Consider the following 22634-nt stretch of genomic DNA (forward strand, 5'->3'; position numbering starts at 1 on the left):
CGCCTGCCCACGGCCAAGCGATCTCTATTGGCAGATCCACAGAGACTCCGCGTTCCCGTTGGCTCTGCTGTGGGAAGAGTCCGGGCCTACGAGCAGCGAGTCCAGCCAGCTGCAGAAGCAAGTCTGAAGGCCTTAAAGACGCAGAGGAAGCCGCATCCTAACCCTTACAAGATTCAAGCAAGGCCGCCTACATCTGCCGGCAGACTACCCCAAGACACTCTTTCCCATGGCGGGCAGCAGCTACTCTGGTCCAACCTCGAGATGCCTCGCGCAGACGCAGTCGGAGCACTGGTGCGCCCCCGGCAGCCCCCGCGGCACTGACCGTCGGAGGAGGCGGAGGGGGATGACGTCATCCGGCGGGGCGACAGGCATTGGGCGCCATTTTGAAAAGGGAAAAAAATTCCCTCCCCGGCGGCGGCGGTGGCGGCAGCGGTGGCGGCGGCGGCGGCCGGGGCTGAGCGCTTGGAGCGCCTCAGTCGGCCGCGCTCAGCTGGGCGCGTCCCGCCCGCGCCATGGCAGGTGAGGGCCGTGCGCGAGCGGGCGGACGGACGGACGGTGGTGGGGCGGGGCGGGGCCGGCCTGACGGCGCGCTCTGTTGCAGGAGCCGGAGGCGGCGGCGGCTGCCCGGCGGGCGGCAACGACTTCCAGTGGTGCTTCTCGCAGGTGAAGGGCGCTGTCGACGAGGACGTGGCGGAAGGTGAGGTCCTCTACTGACCCCCGAGTCCTGGGCGCAAGGTCACGCTCAGCCGCCGGCCCGGACGCGGCCGCCTTAGCTCGCCTGGCCGGTGCTGTCCTGTGCGACCCTCGGCCGGCCGGCGGCTGTAGGGAGGGATGGGCGGCCTTTGGGAGACGGCTGTGGACGCTAGCCTTGGGATGCTGGGGGAAGATGGCCATGGACGCCGGCCTCGGAGGGGTCAGTGGGAAGATGGCTGTGGAGGCCAGCCTTGGGAGACGACCGTGGACGCTGGCCTCGGGGATCTGTGCGGAGGTAAGGCCGGCGGCACGGGAATCAAGCTATGTAGGGAAGATAGGCCTGTGGGAGACAGGTCTCTGGCGTCTAGGGTGTACAGCCGTCTTGAATGCCATCTCCAGAGTCAGTAGGGAGGGAAACAGGGCTGTAGGCACTGGTCTCTGGCAGTGGCTCTGGGATTGGGCTAGGAGTTTGTACCACTGGGTGAGATGAGGCTCGTTTGTTGTGAGAGGGGGGCCATGGCAGTTGGTCTTGAGGCCCTGTGGGGTAAATCGGGTCTCTGGACACTGATGAAGGGGACCATGGAGCCTGGACTCTCTGTACAGGGGGAAAGAAGATCCATGCAGGGTTATCAGTTTCTGGGGGCCCATGCTGTGTGAGACTGGATTCTCAAGAGAATGGGAGGGAGCTCTCGGTGCCCTCCCTCGTGGCCCTAGGTGTGCCAGTCTGCCCAGGTAGACGTTGGCTAGCCTTGGGCCTTCACATAGTGTTGAGCAAGAGGGACTGACTTTGTCATTGGTTCTCTGCTCTCTTAAAGTCACTTCTCCAGACTTCATAGTTTTTTGGGGTTTTTTGGGTGTGTTGTTTGGTTTAGAACGGTTCTTGGTGTTGTAGCCCAGGCCTTGAACTCTGTCTGCCTTGCCCTGCCTAAGTGCTGGGATTTCAAGCACACACGTATTTTTCCTACATTTTTGTTTATTTGAGGCAGGGGCGTGGGGGGCGTTGCATGATCCTGCACATGTGAAGGTTAAAGGACAACTTGGGACTTGATTCTTTCTTACCTTGTGAGTCTCAGGGAGAGAGCTCAGGTCATCAGGCTTGTCAACAGGTGACTTTGCCTGCCAAGCCATCTCACCAGCCCCAGTACTTCTTAAAATGTATTTGTTTATTTATTTATTTATTTTTTTGGGTTGTTTTGTTTGAGATAGTTTCATTTAGTCCAGATTGGTCTCAAACTCCCTGTGAGCTGAGGCTGGCCTTGAATTCCTTTGGGTTTGTGTGTGTGTGTGTGTTTGTGTTGTTGTTGTTTCTCCCAGACAGGATTTCTCTGTGTAAAAGCCTTGGCTTTGTAAACCAGGCTAGCCTCAGAGATCCATCTGCTTCTGCCTCCCGAGTGCAGGGATTAAAGGCGTGGGCTACCACACCCAACTTTGGCCTTGAATTCTTGATCCTAGTGCTTTCCACTTCATGGATTCTGAGATTATTGGCATGCACTGCAACACTCAGCTTTCCTTAAGACTTTATTCCTGAACTCCCAGGCATCTGTCTGTTGCCGTGTCTTTCCTCTAATCACAGCTTTAAGTGTGTCGTGGTTGTAGGTAGTAGACGGGAACTAGGAGAGCTAAAAGAAATTAGTTCACTTCACCCACCTTCCTTGCCACCCACAGCGTCTCCTCAGATGTCCTGTCCTGCTTCCTGTTCCCTCCTCACCCTGTCTCCTCCTTGCAGTGTCTGGTTGACTCTTGATCCATGAGAACATCTGGAGGTCTGTGGCACCAGGCTAGACCAGGTCATCTTGGCCCATGAAACTTCTCTCCAAAAGTTGGAGAGGTGCATGCTTTGAGATTGAAGTCAAGTGACTTTTATGTGAAGTAGTTTATTGATTTTGTTTCTTCTGTATTGGCATAAAATGTATTACTCTGTTTCATTTTGCACGTGCCAAGTAGGTGACAGGTCAGCCTTACTTCTGTGATTTGTTGTACCTGTGGTGATGATAGTGGTAGGAGGTTCAGCCTGCCTTAATTTCTGCTCTGTGTGTTATTTGGTTTTTATTGATAAATGAATTTAAACTGACTTTATACCTTGGAAAATGGCATTCTTTCCCTAAAAATCCTAATGGAAATATTTTGTTGCTTTCCTTAAACTGATTAGAACTTTTTGTGGTTTTGTTTGTTTGTTTTGATTTGGGTTTTTTTTTTTTTTTTAGTTTTTCCAGATAGGGTTTCTCTGTGAAACCCAGTCTCTGTAGACCAGGCTAGCCTTGAACACAGAGATCCACCAGCCTCTGCTTGCCAAGTGCTGAGATTAAAGGCATGCTCACTACCATCTAGCCTTTTTGTGGCTTTTAAAACCCTATTTTAAGTAAAACTTTGAGTACATTTAAATTTTTAGTTTGCAAATCTGTGTGTGCGCAATATTTAATTGCCTGTATTTTTCTTTTTAATTGTATATGTTCACAGCTTTCTGTTTTAACCCACATACTTCTTAATCCATCATTTATTGTTTCATCATTTTGTCAGATAGACTGGGATATTGTTTGATTTATTGGTAGTGGTTCAAAAGACAAAGTTAGTCATTTGCGACTAGGGCTTGTAGCAACAGGAATCACTCTTCCAGTCTCATCCAAACTCGAGCATGAAGAAGAAATGTTGGTGAGAGATAATTAGGAGGTGGCATTTCAAGGGGCTTATTTTGTGTGCTGATGCTTGGGTTTGAGAACTTAAGGTATGGCAAAATTTATCTGTTGAAACTTGTAGCTTGTGAGGCCTTTTGTTCAACTCTGCATAATTCCATGTAGCCCTGCTCCCAGCTTGTCTTTCTGCTGTCCTGGCCATAGGAGTCAGATGTGTCCTAGAAATTAAGTCTAAGGTCCTCTGACCTGGCAGGCAATACTCAGGGAGCATGGGGGACACAGAGGGCTGGGTGTAAATAGGCTGGCCAGGCAGGGCAAAATGAAAATGGCTTTTGTTTCTGTTTGAGTTTCATGTTTTTAACCTAATAATTCTGATACAGTATTAAACTGTGCACAATTTAATACATTTTTTATGTGTATAAGAATTAGATTTTGCTGTGAGTCAGCTCGCCTCTTCTGCTCAGATATGGTTTCATTGTGTGGTCAGAGTCCTGTATACCTGCAAATGGGAGCAAGCTGGGCTTACAGGGAAACTGCTGATGGCCAGATGTGAGAGTGGCAGTAGTTTGTTCTCCTTTCCCCTGTTGGAGAGTAGACTAAAAAGCAAGAGTCAAAATGGCAAAGCCAAGGGACTTGCAAGTACTAGGCTTGAGACTGTTCAGTCACTGTTCTTTGGGGCAGATTTTATGATGTGCAGTGACCTACAACCAGTCCCTGCTCTCTATCCCTGAACATGCTTTCTCCTAGTGAATATTGCATGACACTACAACCTTTTGCATGTTTGTATTTGGTAGACTGAGTCCTCAAGCCTGGAGGCTGCCTGTCACCTCCCATGTCCTAGGTCTTGCACAGGACTCAGCCAAAAAGCAGCGGTAGCTAACATTATTGAGCACTTAGTGTGCCAGAAATTGTGCCAGGGTTACTCACTACCTGTGCCAGTTCATTCTTTAACCATCTGAAAGGCTGCTCTACCTAGTTTCAGGTGCACAAACAAGGCACAAAGAGTGGTCAGCTCAGCTCCATAGCCACAGTCAATCAGAGCAAGGGTGTGGAATTATGATGCCTGTCTCCAAAGCCTGTGTGCTTTGCTGCTCTAGTAACCACTTTTAGCCTACCCTGGGGAAGCCCCTTGTGGAATCTACCTGTCTGATAACAGAGATTGTACCACTAGCAGTTGGACATAACCCTTTGAAAACATAGGAAAATGGCATGCCTTAAGAAGGAATGCTTATCAGATAAAACGAGGTCAGCAATAAGAGTTCAAGGATAATGTCATTTCTCAATCTTAACACAAAAAACTAGTCATCACAGGAGAGTAGTAACTGGAGCCCTGCAAGGCAGCCGCCTACCACTTTATAGTCAGGCTAGCAGTCAGCTCATTCACAGGGAACCTAGGGGCCTCTCACTCTTTGTGTTTATTGATTTTCCAGAAGAAATAGGAGAACTGGTGAAGGAGCATCTTATAGTGAGCTTGATGTTTTTGATCAAGCTTGGTATCTCAAGATCAACCAGCAGGATAGCACCTGGTCCCTTCATTTCAGAACTTGACATTTTAAATATCTTGACTTTTTGTGTAATTATTTTGTTGTAGTAATTTCTTTTTCTTCATTCCGTCACTCCCACACCTTCCTCAGCCACTTCCAATTCCAACCCCCACTACTCTGAGATTCATGACACTTTTTATTATTGTTATGAATACACATACACAAGTATAAATGCAATCAGTCGAGTCTATTTGGTGCTCAAGTGTGTGTGTTTAGGACTGACTGACTGGGATTGGGTAACCTCTTTTTTGCTTGTATTGGAGGCAGGCAACAGAAGACAATTTAGGGGAGTGAGCCATGTGGGTTCATCAGGTTTGACCTCTCCACTGAACCACCTTGCCAGCCCTGACATGATTTTTTTTTTTTTTAATCCTTGAGATAGTTTATTGCTTTAAATTCAACTTTAACCTTTTAATCCTCCGCCCCCCAAGGAAATAATACAAAGTCAATCTGAAGTCTATATGCTTAACTCCAGAGTGAACCTTGGGGGTTATATAAGTGACCTGGCAAGCTGGCTGATCTGACGTAAATAAAAAGATAAACCCTCTTGAGGGTCTCTTGGTGTTTTGAAAGACACAAATCCCAGATGGTAAAAGATTAAGGGAAGATGGGCTGAAGTCAGAAGGCAACTATGTTTCATTGAATATAAGATACATTGCATTTCACAGCTAGTAAGATGTGGGGAATGTAGTATCAGGGATGTGACACTTAGTTAAACACTTTGTGTGTTGGGATTGACCCCACATAGAAAAAATAGACATTGGTGCTTAATATGGTTCTTTCTTCTTTTTCTTGAAGTCTCTGTGGCACAAGGTGTTTGGTTAGTTGGATTACTTCCAGACAGTTCTGCACTCTGCTGCAGCATTTTCTTTTTTTGTTTGTTTGTTTTGTTGTTTTCCGAAACAGGGTTTCTCTGTATAACAGCCCTGGACTTTGTAGACCAGGCTGGCCTTGAACTCACAGAGCTACACCTGCCTCTGCCTCCCTAGTGCTGGGATTAAAGGTGTGCACCACCACACCCTGCTAGCTTTTTCTTTAATAAAAAGCCTCTGGGAAAGTATCTCAGGGAGAGCATCAATGAAGCAAGTGATCCAGTAGTGAGTTTGCAGTGGGACTCTGCTTGGAAGGAGAGATTGTGTGCAGCTTCTCACAAGATCCCTGCAGCTTTTCATCCTTACTGAGTCAGCCACATGTATCTTTGAAATTGGGTCTATGATCAGGGAGTTGACCTAATCACAGTTACATAATCAGGTGTAGTTTGCAAGCTTGCCAGTAGCATTAAATGAGCACTGTGGTTTTAGTCCTTGATGTGAAGAATTCTTGTTTGAAGGAAGATCGTGGATTCAGAGTGTGTCCAGAAGTTACCTGTTGTAAAGGCCCCTTCTGAGCCTTAGTTGTCTAGAAATACACGATTTGTGATCAAAAAAGGTGCACTGCTCTTGTTTAACTCTTACCAGTTAAACTCCTGATCTGGATGTTTAACCAACTTAATATGTTTGTCTTTTAGCTATGTTTAAGCATAGGTTGCTTTTTACCTCTGCAGTCTTTTGAATCCTGTCTTCTGGGTCTGACATCTTGATTATTTTTCCCCCACTCTTAACTTGCGACTGTTGCCATCTTTACATCATTGCTCCTGTTTCTTAATTGTTCTAGACTACTCTTTTTGCTTCCTCTCTATTCTCAACACTCCACTGATCATACTCCTTCCATCAAATTGCACCTTGTTGCTAGATCCCTGGTTTAGCTGCTCTTCATACCTGGCCTTGGACTGAATTTTTACTGTGACTTGTTGGGCAGTGTCCTACCTATGTCATGCATTAGGCTTGTTTCTTCGGCTTGATGCCAGCCAGAGTATGCGGGACACATGAAAAGACATTGTGCAAAAGGCATGTGGGTACAAACCCTGTTTTCACCCTCTTACTAGCTTTGTGTCAACTTAGCAGAATACTTACATTTCTCCATCCAAAAAATGGGGACTTGACCTATAACCATTACAGAGTTGATGAAATTTCAGAGAAACTGCAATGCTCTGGCAAGCAAGGGAAACAGAGCTAGTACCTAAAGCGCAGTGTAGTAGAGCTGACCCTGTGCTGCTGTGGTAGGAGTGAAAAAGGAGTAGAGATCTGGTGCTAAAGAAGTCAGCACACATGTAATCCCAGCACTCGGGAGGCAGAGGCAGGCAGATAGCTGTGAGTTCGAGCCCAGCCTGGTCTACAAAGTGAGTCCAGGACAGCCAAGACTACACAGAAAAAAACCCTGTCTCAAAAACCAAAGAAAGAAAGAAAGAAAGAAAAGAAGTCAGCACAGTGCACTGAAGGGCTGCCCATGCTTGGCCTAGGAAGTGCGAAATGAAATTCTGTCAGTGGATAGGGCATTGCTTCCCTGCTAGGTCTAGGATATGTAGAGAACCACAGAGGAGTGACCACTGCACAGAGGGCGGGGATGGAAGGAAGTCAGGGCCTGACAAGAGGAAGGGAAGGAAGAACATACAAGGCAGAGTGCTTTGAGGAGAGGTATAAGCAGCATGGCTTTCTAAGAAGTAAGAGAACCCGACTTTAATCCTTTAGCGGTAGGAATGGGCTGAGAAGCAGGAGGCCAGCCCACCTAGTAAAAGTGCTGTGGGCCTTGATTCCCATACCAAAGGCTTTGGGTTGTGCTGTGAGTAATCATGAGCCTTAGAGACACTGTCACTGTATGAAGGTCGTCCTGGCCTTGGGAGAATGGCTGTGGGTGAAGGAGCACAGGTTCTGGGGAGAGAGTCAAACTCTCAGGAGTTTGTACACTTTTCAACAAAGTGCCAAATGATGAATAACTCAGGCTTTGCACTCTGGGCTGTCTTTTCACTTGGTGTGAGATTGTTTGGCAGTGTCCTATGTCATGCTTGTCTCTAGTTTAATGCCAGTCAGAGTACAGAAAGGCTGGATACATGGAAAGGCATTGTGCACAGATGTGAGTACAAACCTATACCTGCTAACCTCAAACCTACTTCGTAAAGGGATAATAGCTGCAGCTCATCGAAATTCTGCTCCTGCCAGAATTGCCTTTAGGTGTATATTGCTGACCTCACTATAAATCCTGACTCCTACTTTATACTGAGGACCTAGAAAAACTTCTGCTTGTGTGACTTAGACCCGTCAATACTTAGTATATTTGAAATTAGTACACTTTAATTTGTAAAAAAAAATAAAATAAAACACTTTAAAATAAATCTACATGTTACTCTTTTTCATGAAAAACTTTTTTTTCTGAAACAGATTTGATGGAAAGAGTGCTATTGCCTTACACTCAGCAATTCCTTTAAAGACTTACGATATAGCTGATCCTCAGATTTGTTCCCAGATTGGGTCTCACAGTTGCTTTGTTGAAGTTCATAAAGCAAATCTGTCCTGCCTCTGCTTCCTGGGTGCTAAGATTAAAAGCATATGCTGCCACCACTGCCCTCCTGTCAGGGAATTTTTATGCCCTGTGGGGGCAGGCTCAGTAGTTCTTGCTCTTGTAAGATCTGTGTTTGGAGCTATTCTGATTTATTTTATTTTATTTTATTTATTTATTTATTTATTTATTTTTGGTTTTTCAGGACAAGGTTTCTCTGTGTAGCCTTGGCTGTCCTGGACTCGCTTTATAGACCAGGCTGGCCTCAAACTCACAGCAATCCGCCTGCCTCTGCCTCCCAAGTGCTGGGATTAAAGGTGTGCGCCACCACACCCAGCTGCTATTCTGATTTTTAAAGATGATTATGTTTGACTCAAGAAAATTGTGTTTGTTAATGCCATCATTGATATCAGAAACCTTTAACAGGGATAATTAGTCAACAGCAGCAATAAATAAAATAATAGGTTCTCCAATGTCTAGTGGTTTTTGAAAACCTGAATTTTATTGAGACCAGATTTTATTCATGATTTTCTCAGAGGTAAGAGGCTCATTTTTCTCATTTTCACAAACAAATAAAAAATAAAAATAAATCCAAAGTCAAAGTCTGAATGACCAGCATTGGTAGCCATTATGAAAGAAGATAATATTCTGTAAAAACAGTGGCAGTGAGGTGCTTTTCCTGGAGACAGCTGTGCACCAAGAAGCAGCAGGCGGGCTTTGTGAGAACACAGAACAGCTTGGCCACAGGATGGGGGAGCAGGCCAAGTCCCATTATTTCAGTGTTTGTCAGGGACAGTCCTAAGGAGAACTGGCTCTTTGCCTTTTCTTTTGCCACGTGGATGTTGTACAGGACTTGAGAAGTGCTGGGCTGCCTGTGGCCTCTGCAGATCTGCACAGAGGACACCACTGATACAACAAATCATGTATCTGTGACATTATCAACACAGCTTTGACCCTTGGGTCCTCTGAGGGTTCCTGAAGAGTCCACAGACTAAGCTTTGAGGACCACTGCTGTGCAGGAAGCTGTTAACAGTGGAGTGACCAGGACAAGGCAGATATAAAGAACAGCCACATCCTTTTGTCTAGCTAGATTTTATTGGATTTGACCCAGAACACAAAAATACACTGTTATTTATGGAAAACCAAATGGTAGAGCTGCAGTGAGACTAAAAAAATGAAGCCTCTCTTGGTCCTCCCACCTGGAAGCCCTCCTAGGTCCCCATCTATAATTAAAAGTGTGTGTGTTCTCAGCCCCTCTTTATATTCATCTGCCTGTTTATATTTTATTATTTCATGTTTTCATAAGCAGAAGCTCCTCTTGTGGACTCCTAAATTCTGTTTGGGGCTTGCTTATCAGTGTATGATTTGAGGTCCCTTGCCAAGAAGCTTTGTGTGTGGCTCCTTAGAGCTTGGCCACAGCCCTTCAGCTATAACTGCTATGTTAATGTCATTTCCCATATGAGGAACTTGATTCCCAGGAAGAATGAGTGGGTCACCATGGACGCTGCATAGCTGCAGGTGCTCCAGTCAGGTCTGTCCAGGTGTGTTGTACCCATCTGGTCCATGCTCAGAAGTACCAGGTCACCTTTATCTGTGGTTCCTGTCCTACGTTCATGGTAGCTGCATAGTATTCTGTATATAGGTGACTTCATCCATCAAACTGACTGTACTTGGAACTACAAGTGATGCCACAGTACAATCCTGTCCATCCATCTGCCCACCTTTTGACATCATCCACCGAGAAGTAGGCACATATCTATAGCTATGCAAAATGGTAGGAATTCATTTCACTTAGTATTCTAGAGTCTCTCTTCATTTATGCTTTGGAGAGCAGTTTGACATCTATCTGAAGAGATGAGACCCCAGCCAGACATGGTAGCACATGCCTTTAATCCCAGCACTTTGGGGAAGCAGAGGCAGGCAGAGTTCACTGAGTCCAAGGTCAGCCTGATCTACAGAGACTTCCAAATCAATGAAGACTATGAGACCTTGTCAATCATAGATAAGTAAATAAATAAAATAAAAGATGTGAGACCCGTGATTCCATGTCTAAAAACTCTACAGAAATGTGCTGGCATTTCACTAAGATTTGCTTTGCAGTTAGAGAGCAAGGAAACCTGGTTGCCTAAGGACAGTGAGGCAGTGAGCTGGGGCATGCTGCACACCTGCTTAGAGGGGTCTGCGCCTGCCTAAGCGGCATGACATGCTGAGTGGCAGCACCTGCCAAGCAGTGCGCCTGTATAAACGGTGCTAAGTGTCTTGGTCAGGACACTACTTGGCAGTTAACACTTGTCACCCGTGGGAATGAAGATGCGGTTGCCAGTGAAGACGTCTTTTGCTTTTATCTTTATTTCACTTTGTTGCACACCGAGGTGCCTTTTATTTTACAATGATAAGGAGGAAAGGGCCAGCCAGAGATTGTTGGTAATAGCCAGGAGGTGGCAGATATCCCGAAAATGCCTAGTGAAGATCTTTGTGGGTTGACAGTCTACTTTTTCAAGGCATGCTGGCTTTTGTAAACTCTTTTAGGCTGCTACTTTGTCATGTTTTAAATTACTTAAGTTTTTGTTTTTTCTTTTTAATGTACTTACTCTGGGTATCTAGAACAGCCAGCTGTTTATAAAAAAGCTCATTTAGTATAGAAGTCTAGATTTAAGACCCTAGCTAACAATCATTATTGAAGCAAGGGGATGCACACCTTCCGTAAGCGCACATATAAACAACCGCTCAGTTCTGTTGCTCTTGTATGTAGGAACCTGTACTTAAGTCCTAGTCACTTGTCACATCTTGATGCACCCTATGGATTTGACAGTTGAAATACTAGTAGCAATGTAGTGGTGGGAATAGTGCAGGCACCAACATTCTCAGTACCGAATTACCTCAACATTTGGTCTTGTTTGGATTTCTTTAAGAAATTAAAGCTACAGTTAGAGTTGAAGTCTGTGTGTGTAGTTTCTCAATTGCACACCTGTACCTTCTGGTCCACTGCAACAGTGTCTGCCATATCCATGCTGCTTCTGAGTTGATCAGTTGGTACACAGATAGTTTCTGCTTGAGCTGACTGACTAGGATCACAGTCTCTGCCTTTTCCTACATTTTTCATTATCCCCACCCAGAGCCCTGTACCACGAGCACTCTCCTCCTCCCCCTTGTTGCACTGCTGCCAGGCATGCTTTACTCCTTCTCTAGGGGTTCTGTGCATAAAGTAGAAGCACACCATTCATCCAGCTGCCTCTGCCTACTGCTGTATGCTTAAGGCCCCTCATAGTGCTGAGGCATCAGCATGTGCTTCAGACTCTTCCATTTTATAAAGTTTTCTTTATAAATGTATTTCTTAAAAGCAGCTTGGGGTTAAGATGTTTATGTGTTGAATGAACTAATCAAAGGCAACTTGGTTTTTTGTTTTGTTTTTTAAGGTAAAAGATAACATGATCGGTAATTTTTTTACCTGAAGTTTGATAAAAACTGACATGTTTTGCCTAATTGATTTTAGTTGGCAAACTTACTTACCTGTTTTATAATCTCTTCAATTTAGAGAGAGCTCTGATTTCTTCACATATGTTTAAACATACTTCAGTATATAATATAAAGAGTCTTTCAGGATTGAGTATATTCCTAGTGAATGTTAATAAAGATGACTAAAAACAAGCAGTTGGGAAAGATTAGCAGCCTTGTGTTGCTAATATAATCAGTTAGGTTTAAAGTCTATCCAGAAATTTGGAGATGTTTCTTCTTTTGGTACAGTTCTCAAAACGATTACTTTATTATAAAGATGAATAAATCTCAGGGTCATTATGGTAATCAGTCTCTAAAGTCCAACAAAGAAGACAGGGTGAAGAGGACTTTAATTTTTAATTTCATGGTGCTTAAGATCCTCTTGCCCCACCTACTTGGTGCTAGGATTACAGACCTGAGGTCCTAACCCAGCACCTGCAGAAAGGCTTTCCTGAGGAAAGTAAGTGGTTTGTATGCCTCCTCACTGCAGTAGCCCTACATATATGTGGTCCTAAGATGTGAGCAGTTAAGTACTAGCTAGCTAACTGGGTACCAAGTGGAGAAGGACTTGCAAGGGGTCAGTCATGAGGCTTCCTAGACCCTGTTATTTGAGTGTGGGTGACATGGCAGAGTTTATGTGTAAGAGTAAGGAAAGGTAGAAAATATAGGAATGTTTATAATAGGACTATTTGATTGCAGCCCAGGTAGTAGGTCAGATAAAGCAAATGGGAGAATAAAATGAAGGTATAGGTCAGTACAAGAACAGTGAGGCTGGGCATGGTGGCACATGCCTGTAATCCCACCATTCAGGGAGGCAGAGGCAGGCAGATCTCTGTGAGGTCCAGGACAGCCAAGGCTACACAGAGAAACCCTGTCTTGGGGGGGAAAAAAAAACAGAGTTCAAAATTGGATAGTCAAACATACTTAAAAAATAAAGCTGCTAACCTGCATTCCTGGCATACTCAGATAATAAAGTTTACTCCTTCTCAAGTCTCTGAGGGAGTTGAAGACCAGGTAGCTTAGTTTTACAATGAAGCTTAATTGTTTTGGGGTTAAGATGTTTTTAGGTCTAGATAGGTGTTCTAAGTTGATAATGACAATATGTGATGGAGATGGATTTACATTCAGAAATTTAGATGCACCAAGATTGGGAAGATGTCTTCTTCAAGGCTGTCAAATATACAAATAGCCAAAACCACTAAGAATGTAGCATTTACATAATTCTTGATTGTGTCACCGTTCTTTTTGCCATGGGTAATCTATTGTATAGATGTGTAATAATATAAATGTATGTATACAAAAATAAAATAATTTAAAAAATAAAAAAGTAAAGATCACTCTGGCTGAAATGTTCCCACATGGGATGGATTCTGCTTTGGTAGAATGTTACATACAATGTGGAAAATTATTCTTAAAGTTTAAGAGTGAAGTGCAAATGTTGATGTCATTACAGACACTGGACTCGGTGATGGTTCCAAAGTACTTTGGCATCTGATGAGCTAGCTGGTAACTACTCACATCTTAGGATGATATGTACTATAGGACAATGCCACTGCTGCCTTGCTGGCTAACAAAGTAGATAGATAGTGTGTTTCAAACTTACTGAACGAGCTTCTAAGGAGATAGCAAGATATTTCAGTGGGTAAGAGCGTTTGCCACCAGGCCTTGATACCTAGTTCAATCTCTTATGTCCCACATGGTGGAAAGAGAGAAGTGATTCAAACAAGTTGTCCTCTGACCTTCACATGAGTACCATGTACACACACTTTTTAAAAAAAGAATTTCTACAAATGAAATTAAGCATAAAATGACACAGCAAACTTTTTATAGTATGGTATAGTATGGTATGAGTAATTTGATTCATTTGTTTTATGATATATTTTGTTTATGATAGCTTCATTGAGACATACATACATTAAAAAAATCTCTGTCCCTTTATATATTTATAGCCATCTGTTTGTTTGTTTGTTTGAAATGGGTTTTCTCTGTGTAGCCCTGGCTATGCTGGAACTCTCTTTGCAGACCAGGCTCGCCTAGAACTAAGAGTACTGGGATTAAAGATGTGCACAACCACACCTAGATGAAACTAATGATACTTTGAGGGGAGAGGGAGGGCTCCCTATGTAGACCAGGCTGGACTTGAACTCACAGTGATCCACTTGACTTGTGTCTTGAGGGTGCTAGGCATATTTTTTCATAATTTGGAAAGATCATTATTTGTTGTTCCCTCTTTTCTCTCCATCCCAACTATCTAGTTTATTATATATTTTATGCTTAGAAATTGTTATTTGTGTAGATTTTCCTGTTCTTTAATATATAAAGTAATATGAGGGGTAGCTTTTCATATATGGCTTCTTTTGCTTAGCAGTATTCACAAGGTTCATCCATGTTCTTGGCTACATTAACACTTCATTCCCTTTTCCTCTATACAATAGTCAGTAGTACTGAAATACATACTATTTGTTAATCCATTCATTGCCTGAAGGGTTTCCCCACTCCAACTTATAGGAATAATGCAGTTTTAGGAATATTCTACAGGTATTCGTGTAGATGTGTGTTTTTTAACTTGATAAATACCTCAGTGTGGACTTGTTTAGTCATTGTCTCTATGTTCAACATTTATTATCTGCCCAGCTGTTTTCTAAAGAGGTTGTGGTTGACATTCTCACCGTCAGTATACAGTGCTCCAGTTTCCTGACAGTTCATCTCTCTTTGTTGTCTAATTTTGACTATTCTGATGCTTGTAAGGTACTTGATAGTTTTGATTTGCCGCTCCGTAGTGATTATTTATTGAGCACTGTTTCCTGTGCTTATAAAACACTGACATAATTTTGAAAATTTATCTGTTCAAATATTTTGCCTAGTTTTGTTTTGTTGTTGTTGTTGTGCTTTGTTGTTGTTGTTTGGTTGCTTTTGGTTTTTCGAGACAGGGTCTCTCTGTGTAGCCTTGACTGTGCAGGACTCACTTTGTAGACCAGGCTGGCCTCGAACTCACGGCGGTTTGTTTTGTTTTGTTTCATTGTTTTTGTTTTAGTTTGGTTTGGTTTTGGGTTTGGTTTTTCAAGACAGGATTTCTTTGTGTAGCGTTGGCTGTCCTGGGCTCTCTTTATAGACCAAGCTGGTCTGAACCACCTGCCTCTGCCTCCCATAGCCATCACATCACAGTGTTAGGTGCATATCTCTGTATATAGATTACACTTGAGGGAGCTGTACCTTTTCCCCAGTCTGGACATATCAGGCTTGGCTTTCCTGAATAACTTTAATATGCTTTTGTGCTCCTGTAATCTTCATTTACTTTAATTTTACAGGATGGCACCCTTTTCTACTTTGAGGAATAAGTGTTTTTCAGTCTAGTTTGCATCTGTAGGTGGTGTCAGGCAGATGGTGTTTGTTTACAGTGCCCATCTAAATGCAAGGTCATCCTCCATTCTCACATTGGAATCAACTGCTGCTGAAAAAATGGACTCTCTTGGGACAAGGCACAGTTTGATCCCATCATACAACTCTTGAGAAATGCTTCTAGTCGTTGGGAGTTCCTTTCCGTAGTTTTAACCTTTGGTTCTATTACTGGTGGAGAGGGTGTGTATACCTATGGGCTTATTTCAGCTTACAGGTTATATATAGTCTATCATTGAGAGAAACCAGAGTAGGAACATGGAGGGCTGGAAATGAAGCAGAGACCTTGGGAGGAAGCTGCTTACTTACCTGTTTACTCCCTCTAGCTGGCTCAGCTAGCTTTCTTTTACAGCCAAGCCCAACAGTGGGCTGTACACTCGTATATCAAATACCAATTAAGAAAATGCTTTACCAGGTAGTGGCACACTCCTTTAATCCCAGCACTTGGGAGCCAGAGGCAGCCTGGTCCGCATGAAGAGACCTTGTCAAACTGCCACCCCATCTCCCACTCCACATTGCCAAAAAAGAACAAAAGAGAAAATGTTTCAAAGACATGGCCACGGGCCAGTCTGATTGAAGCAATTCTTAGTTGAAGTCCCTTCTTGTCAGGTAATTGTAGTTTTGTGTCAAATTGACAGCTGATGTTGACCTAAAATGCTGTACAGTGTTTATCTCTGCAAACTAACTACTTTAGTAGTTCATATGGAAAGCACAGAGATCCATCTACATACAACATGACTGTCTTAAGGCAACTGACCTTACTGCCACATGAACTGCAGAGCCCAGTCCATAGGACATGCCCAGTACTGCCTCATAGTGTGTTCTCATTCAGGCAACAGCGACCCAGGTGGAATATGTAAGACTGTCCTCCAGAATTTTTCCCAGATCCTTTTCTGGAAAATATGACTGCTTTTCCCACTCGTGGGGATGAGGCATATTTCATGAGCCCGTTGTCACCGCCCTGGGGTTGGGAGTACACACCATTTATTTGTTGCAGAGGTTCTTCCCACACCTTGGGGCTGGGAAGAGCTCCCAGCCTTCCAGTTTGTCAGTCCGGACCAGGGTGGTGGTGATCTGTAGTGTTGTACAGAGGCTAGCAAAAGTTTCCTATAGATATCAAAACATTCCTATGATAACTGTTGGAGAATCAAATGTAGGGAGATGGAGAGGTGATTCAGTGATAAAAGAGCACTGACTTCTCTTGCAGAGGATCTGGGCTCAGTTTCCAGCACCCACATGAAGGCTCACAATCTCTATTACTTTGGGGTCCCAGGGCATATGCCACCCTTTCCTGCTGTCTGAGGGTACTACATACATGGGCATACATACACACCTACAGACAAACATTCCTTTTTGTTTTTAGGGGGTTTTGTTTGTTTGTTTTAGTTTTTTGAGACAAGATTTCTCTGTATAGCCTTGGCTGTCCTAGACTTGATTTGTAGACCAGGCTGGCCTCAAATTCACAGTGAACCTCTTGCCTCTGCCTCCCGTGTGCTGGGATTAAAGGCATGTGCCACCACACCCAGCTGGACGAACATTCTTATCCATTAGAAAATATCATTTATTTTAAAAGTTGGAGTCAAATATACATTTTAAAATTAGGAATTAGGCACCATTCTTCTAAGACCAGCCAGGGTGGGGTTTTTGTTTGTTTGGGGTGTTTTGTTTTGTTTTGTTTTTGGTATTATTTATTTATTAATTTATGTATATTGCTTTTTTGATTGTACAGATGTCTGTATGAGTGTGTCAGATCACCTGGAACAGGAGTTACAGACAGTTGTGAACTGCCATGTGGGTGCTGGGAATTGAACCCAGATCCCCTGGAGGAGCAGCCAGTGCTCTTAGCTGCTGAACCATCTCTCCAGCCCCAACCAGGGTGTTTTATGTTGTTTTCCTTTAAGAATTATTTTTTCTAAGTTTTTACCCTACTTTGCAAATAAAAGCAGCCCAGTCTAGGTAAGTTGCTATATGACAGGGACACCTAGATTGGATCAGTGAAATTAGACTCTCAGAATTCACATGGACTGGTGAATTCTATCATGGACCCATAAAGAAGCCAAGAAGTATAATATTTGCCAAGGAATGTTTGTTTTATTTGGGGAGGTTTGTATGCGTTCATCTTTTGATCCTCACAAAAACATCAGTTGTGATTGACTCTGTCTTCTATTGCCAGCTGACATCATCTCCACCGTTGAGTTTAACTACTCTGGAGACCTTCTTGCAACAGGAGACAAAGGTGGCAGAGTTGTTATTTTCCAACGGGAACAAGAGGTCAGTGTTTTACCGTCACCAATCAAATGGCATCACTACTTGCTGCACATGCTGTGCCAGAAAGGAAGAATAGCTTTCACTATCCACTTTTCTTTAACACTCAATTCTGTTGTAGTAATTATGTAGAACAGTTTTAAACACTACCCTGGTAGCTGAGGAAGAAATCTAGCTCCTCACTGTGAGTACTCAGCTGACAATGCCTTCATCCTATTGCAATAGGCACTTAGAAAATATTTTGCTAAAAAAGCATTTCTGTCTTACGTGGGTCCATAAGGCAGTTAGAAAGAGTATGAAAATGTGGCATCTCTGCATCACTTGTATTTGACTACTTTCCTTTGGGTTCTCTGCATCCCTGTGTATATAGCACATTAAAGCATAATAATGATAAGTCATTGTCTTTATCCTTGGATTCGGGAACAGCAGAGCTACCCCAGATGTGAGCAATCAGCCACAGGGCAAGGCTGCACCATGGAGCAGGAACCAACATCTTCTGAGAGCCAGTCCATCTCCTCAGGCAGTAGGAACCAGAACGGAAACAACTAGATAAAAACACCCTGGCTAAGACTACAGGCTACACATACCTCTTGTGATTTGATTGCTTTCTTCTCCCCCTGCTCCTCCTCCCTCTCCTCTGCTTCTTCTGCTCTCCGACGCTCCTCTTCCTCTTCTTTCTCCTCCCCTCCTCTTCCTCCTCCACCTTCCTTTGTAAACCTAAAACTCGTGTCTATACCAAAAATAAATGGCTAACCATTAGACCCCTCTGTTTGCCCTGATGTGGCCACATTAAATCGCTGTGTCTTACCTTACTTTCCTTAATAGTGGCACACTAGAACTGGTAGGGTAACTGCTAGGTGCTACCACAGGTAGGACTTGGGCACTCAAACTTTGGTTACACTGTGAATGTAAAGGACTTAGGGCCAATTTAGCAATTATAAGCAAAAAGAAAGGAGGAGGAGAGGAGCATGTGCACAGACAAGCCTGATCATGTCCTACAGAACTCCTTGCCCACTGCAGAGAAGACCTGAATGTGCAGGGGAACCTGCAGCGCTCGCTATTATTCTGAGTGCATTAATGTGAACTTTGTCCAGAGTGTTTGAACCAAGACCTTTTTATTTAAAAATGTGTGCTCATTAATGCTCTTGTTGATAGTAGTAGAAATTAATCTGCCTTCTGCTCTGTTCATTGAAGAAGCTGTCGTGTTTCCTTGCAGAATAAAGCCCGCGCTCACTCTAGGGGAGAGTACAATGTTTACAGTACCTTTCAGAGTCATGAGCCAGAGTTTGACTATTTGAAAAGTCTAGAAATTGAAGAAAAAATTAATAAAATCAGGTGGTTACCACAACAGAATGCTGCTCATTTTCTACTCTCTACAAATGGTGAGAATTATAAATAGCTATTTGACTTATTTTTAATTTTAGTGTGGATGGATTCATGTTTTAAGTAATTCTAGAGGTTGTCTCTGCTTTAAACCTTGGAGAGGGTCAGTTGTCAGCTAGGGTAAAAACAATAGCTAAAAAATTCAAACTCTACAAAGAAAGCCAGTGTTACTTTGTATATTTGTCTACATCTTTAGTTAGTTTTTGTATGTGTGTGATGTGTATGTACATATGTGGTGAATGTTTAAGTATGCATGCTTCTGGAGGCCAGAGGCCGCCATTGGATGTCCTGCACTATCACTCTCTCTCTCTCTCTCATTCTTTTCAGTAGCCTCAAACAGTGTGGGGTTATAGGGACATGACTTGGAATTTGAAATTGGAGTCTTATGCTTGCTAAGCAACTGCTCTTACCCAGTAAGCCACTTACCCAGCCTCCCAAGTTTAGACATCAACTTAGGCAGGTGATAGTTTCCTAGAACAGTTAAATAATAGTGGTACGTGTTATTGTGGTTTTTCTTTTAATATGAAGAATAAGGTTTTTATTTTCAGATAAAACTATTAAATTATGGAAAATAAGTGAACGGGATAAAAGAGCAGAAGGTTATAACTTGAAAGATGAAGATGGACGACTTCGAGACCCATTTAGAATTACGGCACTACGGGTATATGCTGCATTTTCTTTCACCTTTCCAGAACTTTTCAGAAATAATACAAAACAGTTAGTTATATTAGCTGCTGAGAATACTGTTTCAAGTGTAACAGGCTTTACCTTCCTGGCTCATGATGGTAGTGGCCCTCCTCGCTATGTACTTGTTAAAATGGGATTCCTTGGTGTCACCAACATTACAAGATGGTGCTGAGGTTAAAAAAAAAGCTCTTTGGACAAGCATGGTGGTGCACGCCTTTAATTCCAGCACTCGGGAGGCAGAGGCAGGTGCATCTCTGAGTTCAAGGCCAGCCTGGTCTGCAAAGTGAGTCTAGGACAGCCAGGGCTATTACACAGAGAAACCCTGTCTTGAAAAAAGCAAAAAACAAAAGTTGAAGTGCTCTGGAGCTTCTGTGGTAGGATCCGGAGCGCTTGCTGATGGAGTGACACAGTATAGGTAGGGTGGCTGGTAAGCAGCAAGACGTTAGCAATGGAGCTGTTGAAATTTCCTCTGAATGAACAATGTAGCACACTGGTGGTTTTTTAATTCTTCTCCTGATGGATCTGATCATCAATACTTTCAGTGGTGGGCTCAGTGCAAACAATGGCACCTGGGCAGGAACAGAGCATAGCTATGTTTAAAATATGTGGCTAGCAGGTTTTTTCAGTTACACTGTGAACCAAGTGAAGGTGTGTTAGTGTTAGTTGAAAATAGGCATTTCTGGTGTTGCTGATACGTGGCAATCTTTTTTAACATGCTTTCTAATAGAATTGTCTCAGGCCCAGCAGTTGGAATGTGTGTAGTGCCTGGTGTCTCATTTGCTTGAGAAAGTTAGAGAGCGGTGATAACCCATTAGGGTTGTCCCTGCACAGAGACAGTGGGCAGGGCTGGGACAACCATCCAAAGAGTTTTCCTCCTCCACCACTTAGCCTGATAACCAGGCCAAGAAAAGAGATGCTCTTTGTTCAGGTCTAAGTCATAGGAACTCAGATGCTCTCTTCCTTATCATTAGTCAGTTCTGGCAGAGTGGCTGTGTTTGCATTTCTGACTTAGTGTGGGCACATTTTAAATCTCTCATGGTGTTAGGTGTTGTTGCCAAGTGCTCTAAAACCTTCTGCTCTGGTCTTATCTCTCCAGCCACCAACTTCACCCCACTGCACCCCTTCCCAGACACTTGAGAGCCTCACATTCAGACCTTTGCTTATCCCATTAGCTCAGGTGCTTATTTGGAAAAACTCAGGGGCTACCAGGCCCAGTGTTGATTTTATTCCAGGCCTCTTTGACAGAATTAATGGAATAAAACCTGTCTGATTGGTGGCCAAAGTGAAGCATATGAAAGGAGTGATTATTGTTTTAGCAGAGTGAGAACAGAATCATTGGCCTGCAATTCTGTGATATTCTTAGGTCCGTATTGGAGTTTCTGCTTCTCTTAAGGAGTTTTTTTCCCCCTGTTGGTTTAATTCTAAGAAAAGGAATGTAATTAAAAGGTGTCTTTTAGTTAGTAGTATTGCAGATGCTGCTGCTTTGGTTAGCTGGAAATAGTAGAGGGTAATGGCCCATGTGTGTCTTAGACCTGCATATTGTGGAGCCGGCATTTCTGTTCAGGAAACCCCAGCACTGTCCTAGGCTGAATTGAGAACAGCGTCACTACACTTTATCCAGGTTCATTTTTACAGAATTTGGCCAGGGAAGACTCAATTGAGAGATTCTTCAAAGCCTTTGAGTTCTTGGTGTCTAGTTACAGTAATGAAAATGACTCTAGTATTTGGCTTTTCCTGGAACCTTAGGCTTTCCTTCCCTGGATAATGGAGAGACGGGAGATTTTTCCTCTTTTTCTCTCCTGTTACTGCTCCTTTAGACTGACGCTTAGGCTTGTTTCAAGCACAAGTGCTCTGTCCAGGCCATCCTCCTGTCTCTTCCTTTGCACCCAGCTGATGATAACCCAGAAGCTTCTGGGACTGTGGCCCTAAGACCTTTACATGAAGCATAGTATGCATACCCATCCAGGTGACGAGCTGCACTTAAGTTCAGACTATAGGCAGCTCTATATCAGGAGGTAGAGTCTTAGCCCCAAAGGACCTCCTGCATGCTGTCTGTTTATTGATCCCTACATATGTATGCACTCCACCACTGTGGCCCATGAGCTGACGCATGAAGCAGACCACCAGTGCTATGAAAGCAGAGGTTTATGCACTCAGCTACAAAGACAAGGAGTTGCTGGGGCCATCAGAGAACACCCAAGAGAATGATGCCTTGGTGACCTGGAGAACATTGCTTGGGGCAGTTTACCTTCCTGTTTCCAACAAGATAATATTACCTCTGTAGTGGGAACAAGGAGGAATAGCTGGGAACAGACAGATCTCCACTCTGTATTCTGTAGCAGCTCTCCTAGTTAGAGGTGTTGCACAGCTATAGAAAACCTCTGTTCCTTTTCTTGTCTAAATACCGTATGCTTATGCTATTGTGGCTTTTGTTTTGAATTCCTTTCTCCATTCCGTTTTTAGGTTCCAATATTGAAGCCCATGGACCTTATGGTAGAAGCAAGTCCTCGACGAATTTTTGCAAATGCTCATACATATCACATAAATTCCATTTCAGTAAATAGTGATCATGAAACATATCTCTCTGCAGATGATCTGAGAATTAACCTATGGCATTTAGAAATCACAGATAGAAGCTTCAGTATCCTTTACCAAGTGCTGCCTCTGCTTGTTTCTATGATTATTGTGCAGTTCTCATGGGCAGCTCATCCCAGTCCCTCAGACACTCACCTTTTGAATGTAGTCTTTTCTAGACTAATGGCAACATAAGGTCTTTGTGATTAAGTGTTCATAAAGATACAAACCTCTGCCTGAAAGTTCATGTGAGAAACCTTCAGTCTCCTTGGATCAGCCACTGCCTAACCGCTGGCTCCTAATGCCTCCCACCTCTTGCCCTCCAGTGAGCCATTCATGTCCTGCCTGACTGCTGGGCCATTGGAGTTTGTGGGAGCTCTAGGTACTGTATAGTTCTTATCACCATAAAGATCACAGTACTTGTTCTTGCCCAGGCTGCCTTGCTGTATTCGTGCTCAGTTGTTACCTACCTTCTGTGAAGTCTGAGCTTTGGCTCCCAGCTATTTACCCTGTAATCCCAGCAGCTTTCCATCTTTTTACCTTAAGGATATCAGACTTATACAGTCTGGCACCTACTGGGCAGCTTGAGGCTCAT

At 43.5% G+C, this 22634-nt stretch overlaps 1 protein-coding gene across 1 annotated transcript in view; it reads left to right on the top strand.

Moving 5' to 3' along the window:
* The first annotated feature begins 466 nt into the window (after positions 1–466).
* The window catches only part of Ppp2r2d (protein phosphatase 2 regulatory subunit Bdelta), a 33101-nt gene continuing 10933 nt past the window's right edge, over positions 467–22634 (top strand). Inside the window, exons 1-6 of the mRNA XM_051145521.1 lie at positions 467–519; positions 602–697; positions 17304–17401; positions 18612–18777; positions 19327–19439; positions 21929–22106. Coding sequence (XP_051001478.1) covers positions 513–519; positions 602–697; positions 17304–17401; positions 18612–18777; positions 19327–19439; positions 21929–22106 — 658 coding nt within the window. The 5' untranslated portion in view covers positions 467–512. The remainder of the gene's footprint in view (positions 520–601; positions 698–17303; positions 17402–18611; positions 18778–19326; positions 19440–21928; positions 22107–22634) is intronic.

The sequence above is a fragment of the Acomys russatus genome, chromosome 5, assembly GCF_903995435.1.
Source record: "Acomys russatus chromosome 5, mAcoRus1.1, whole genome shotgun sequence".
Taxonomy (NCBI): Eukaryota; Metazoa; Chordata; class Mammalia; order Rodentia; family Muridae; genus Acomys; species Acomys russatus.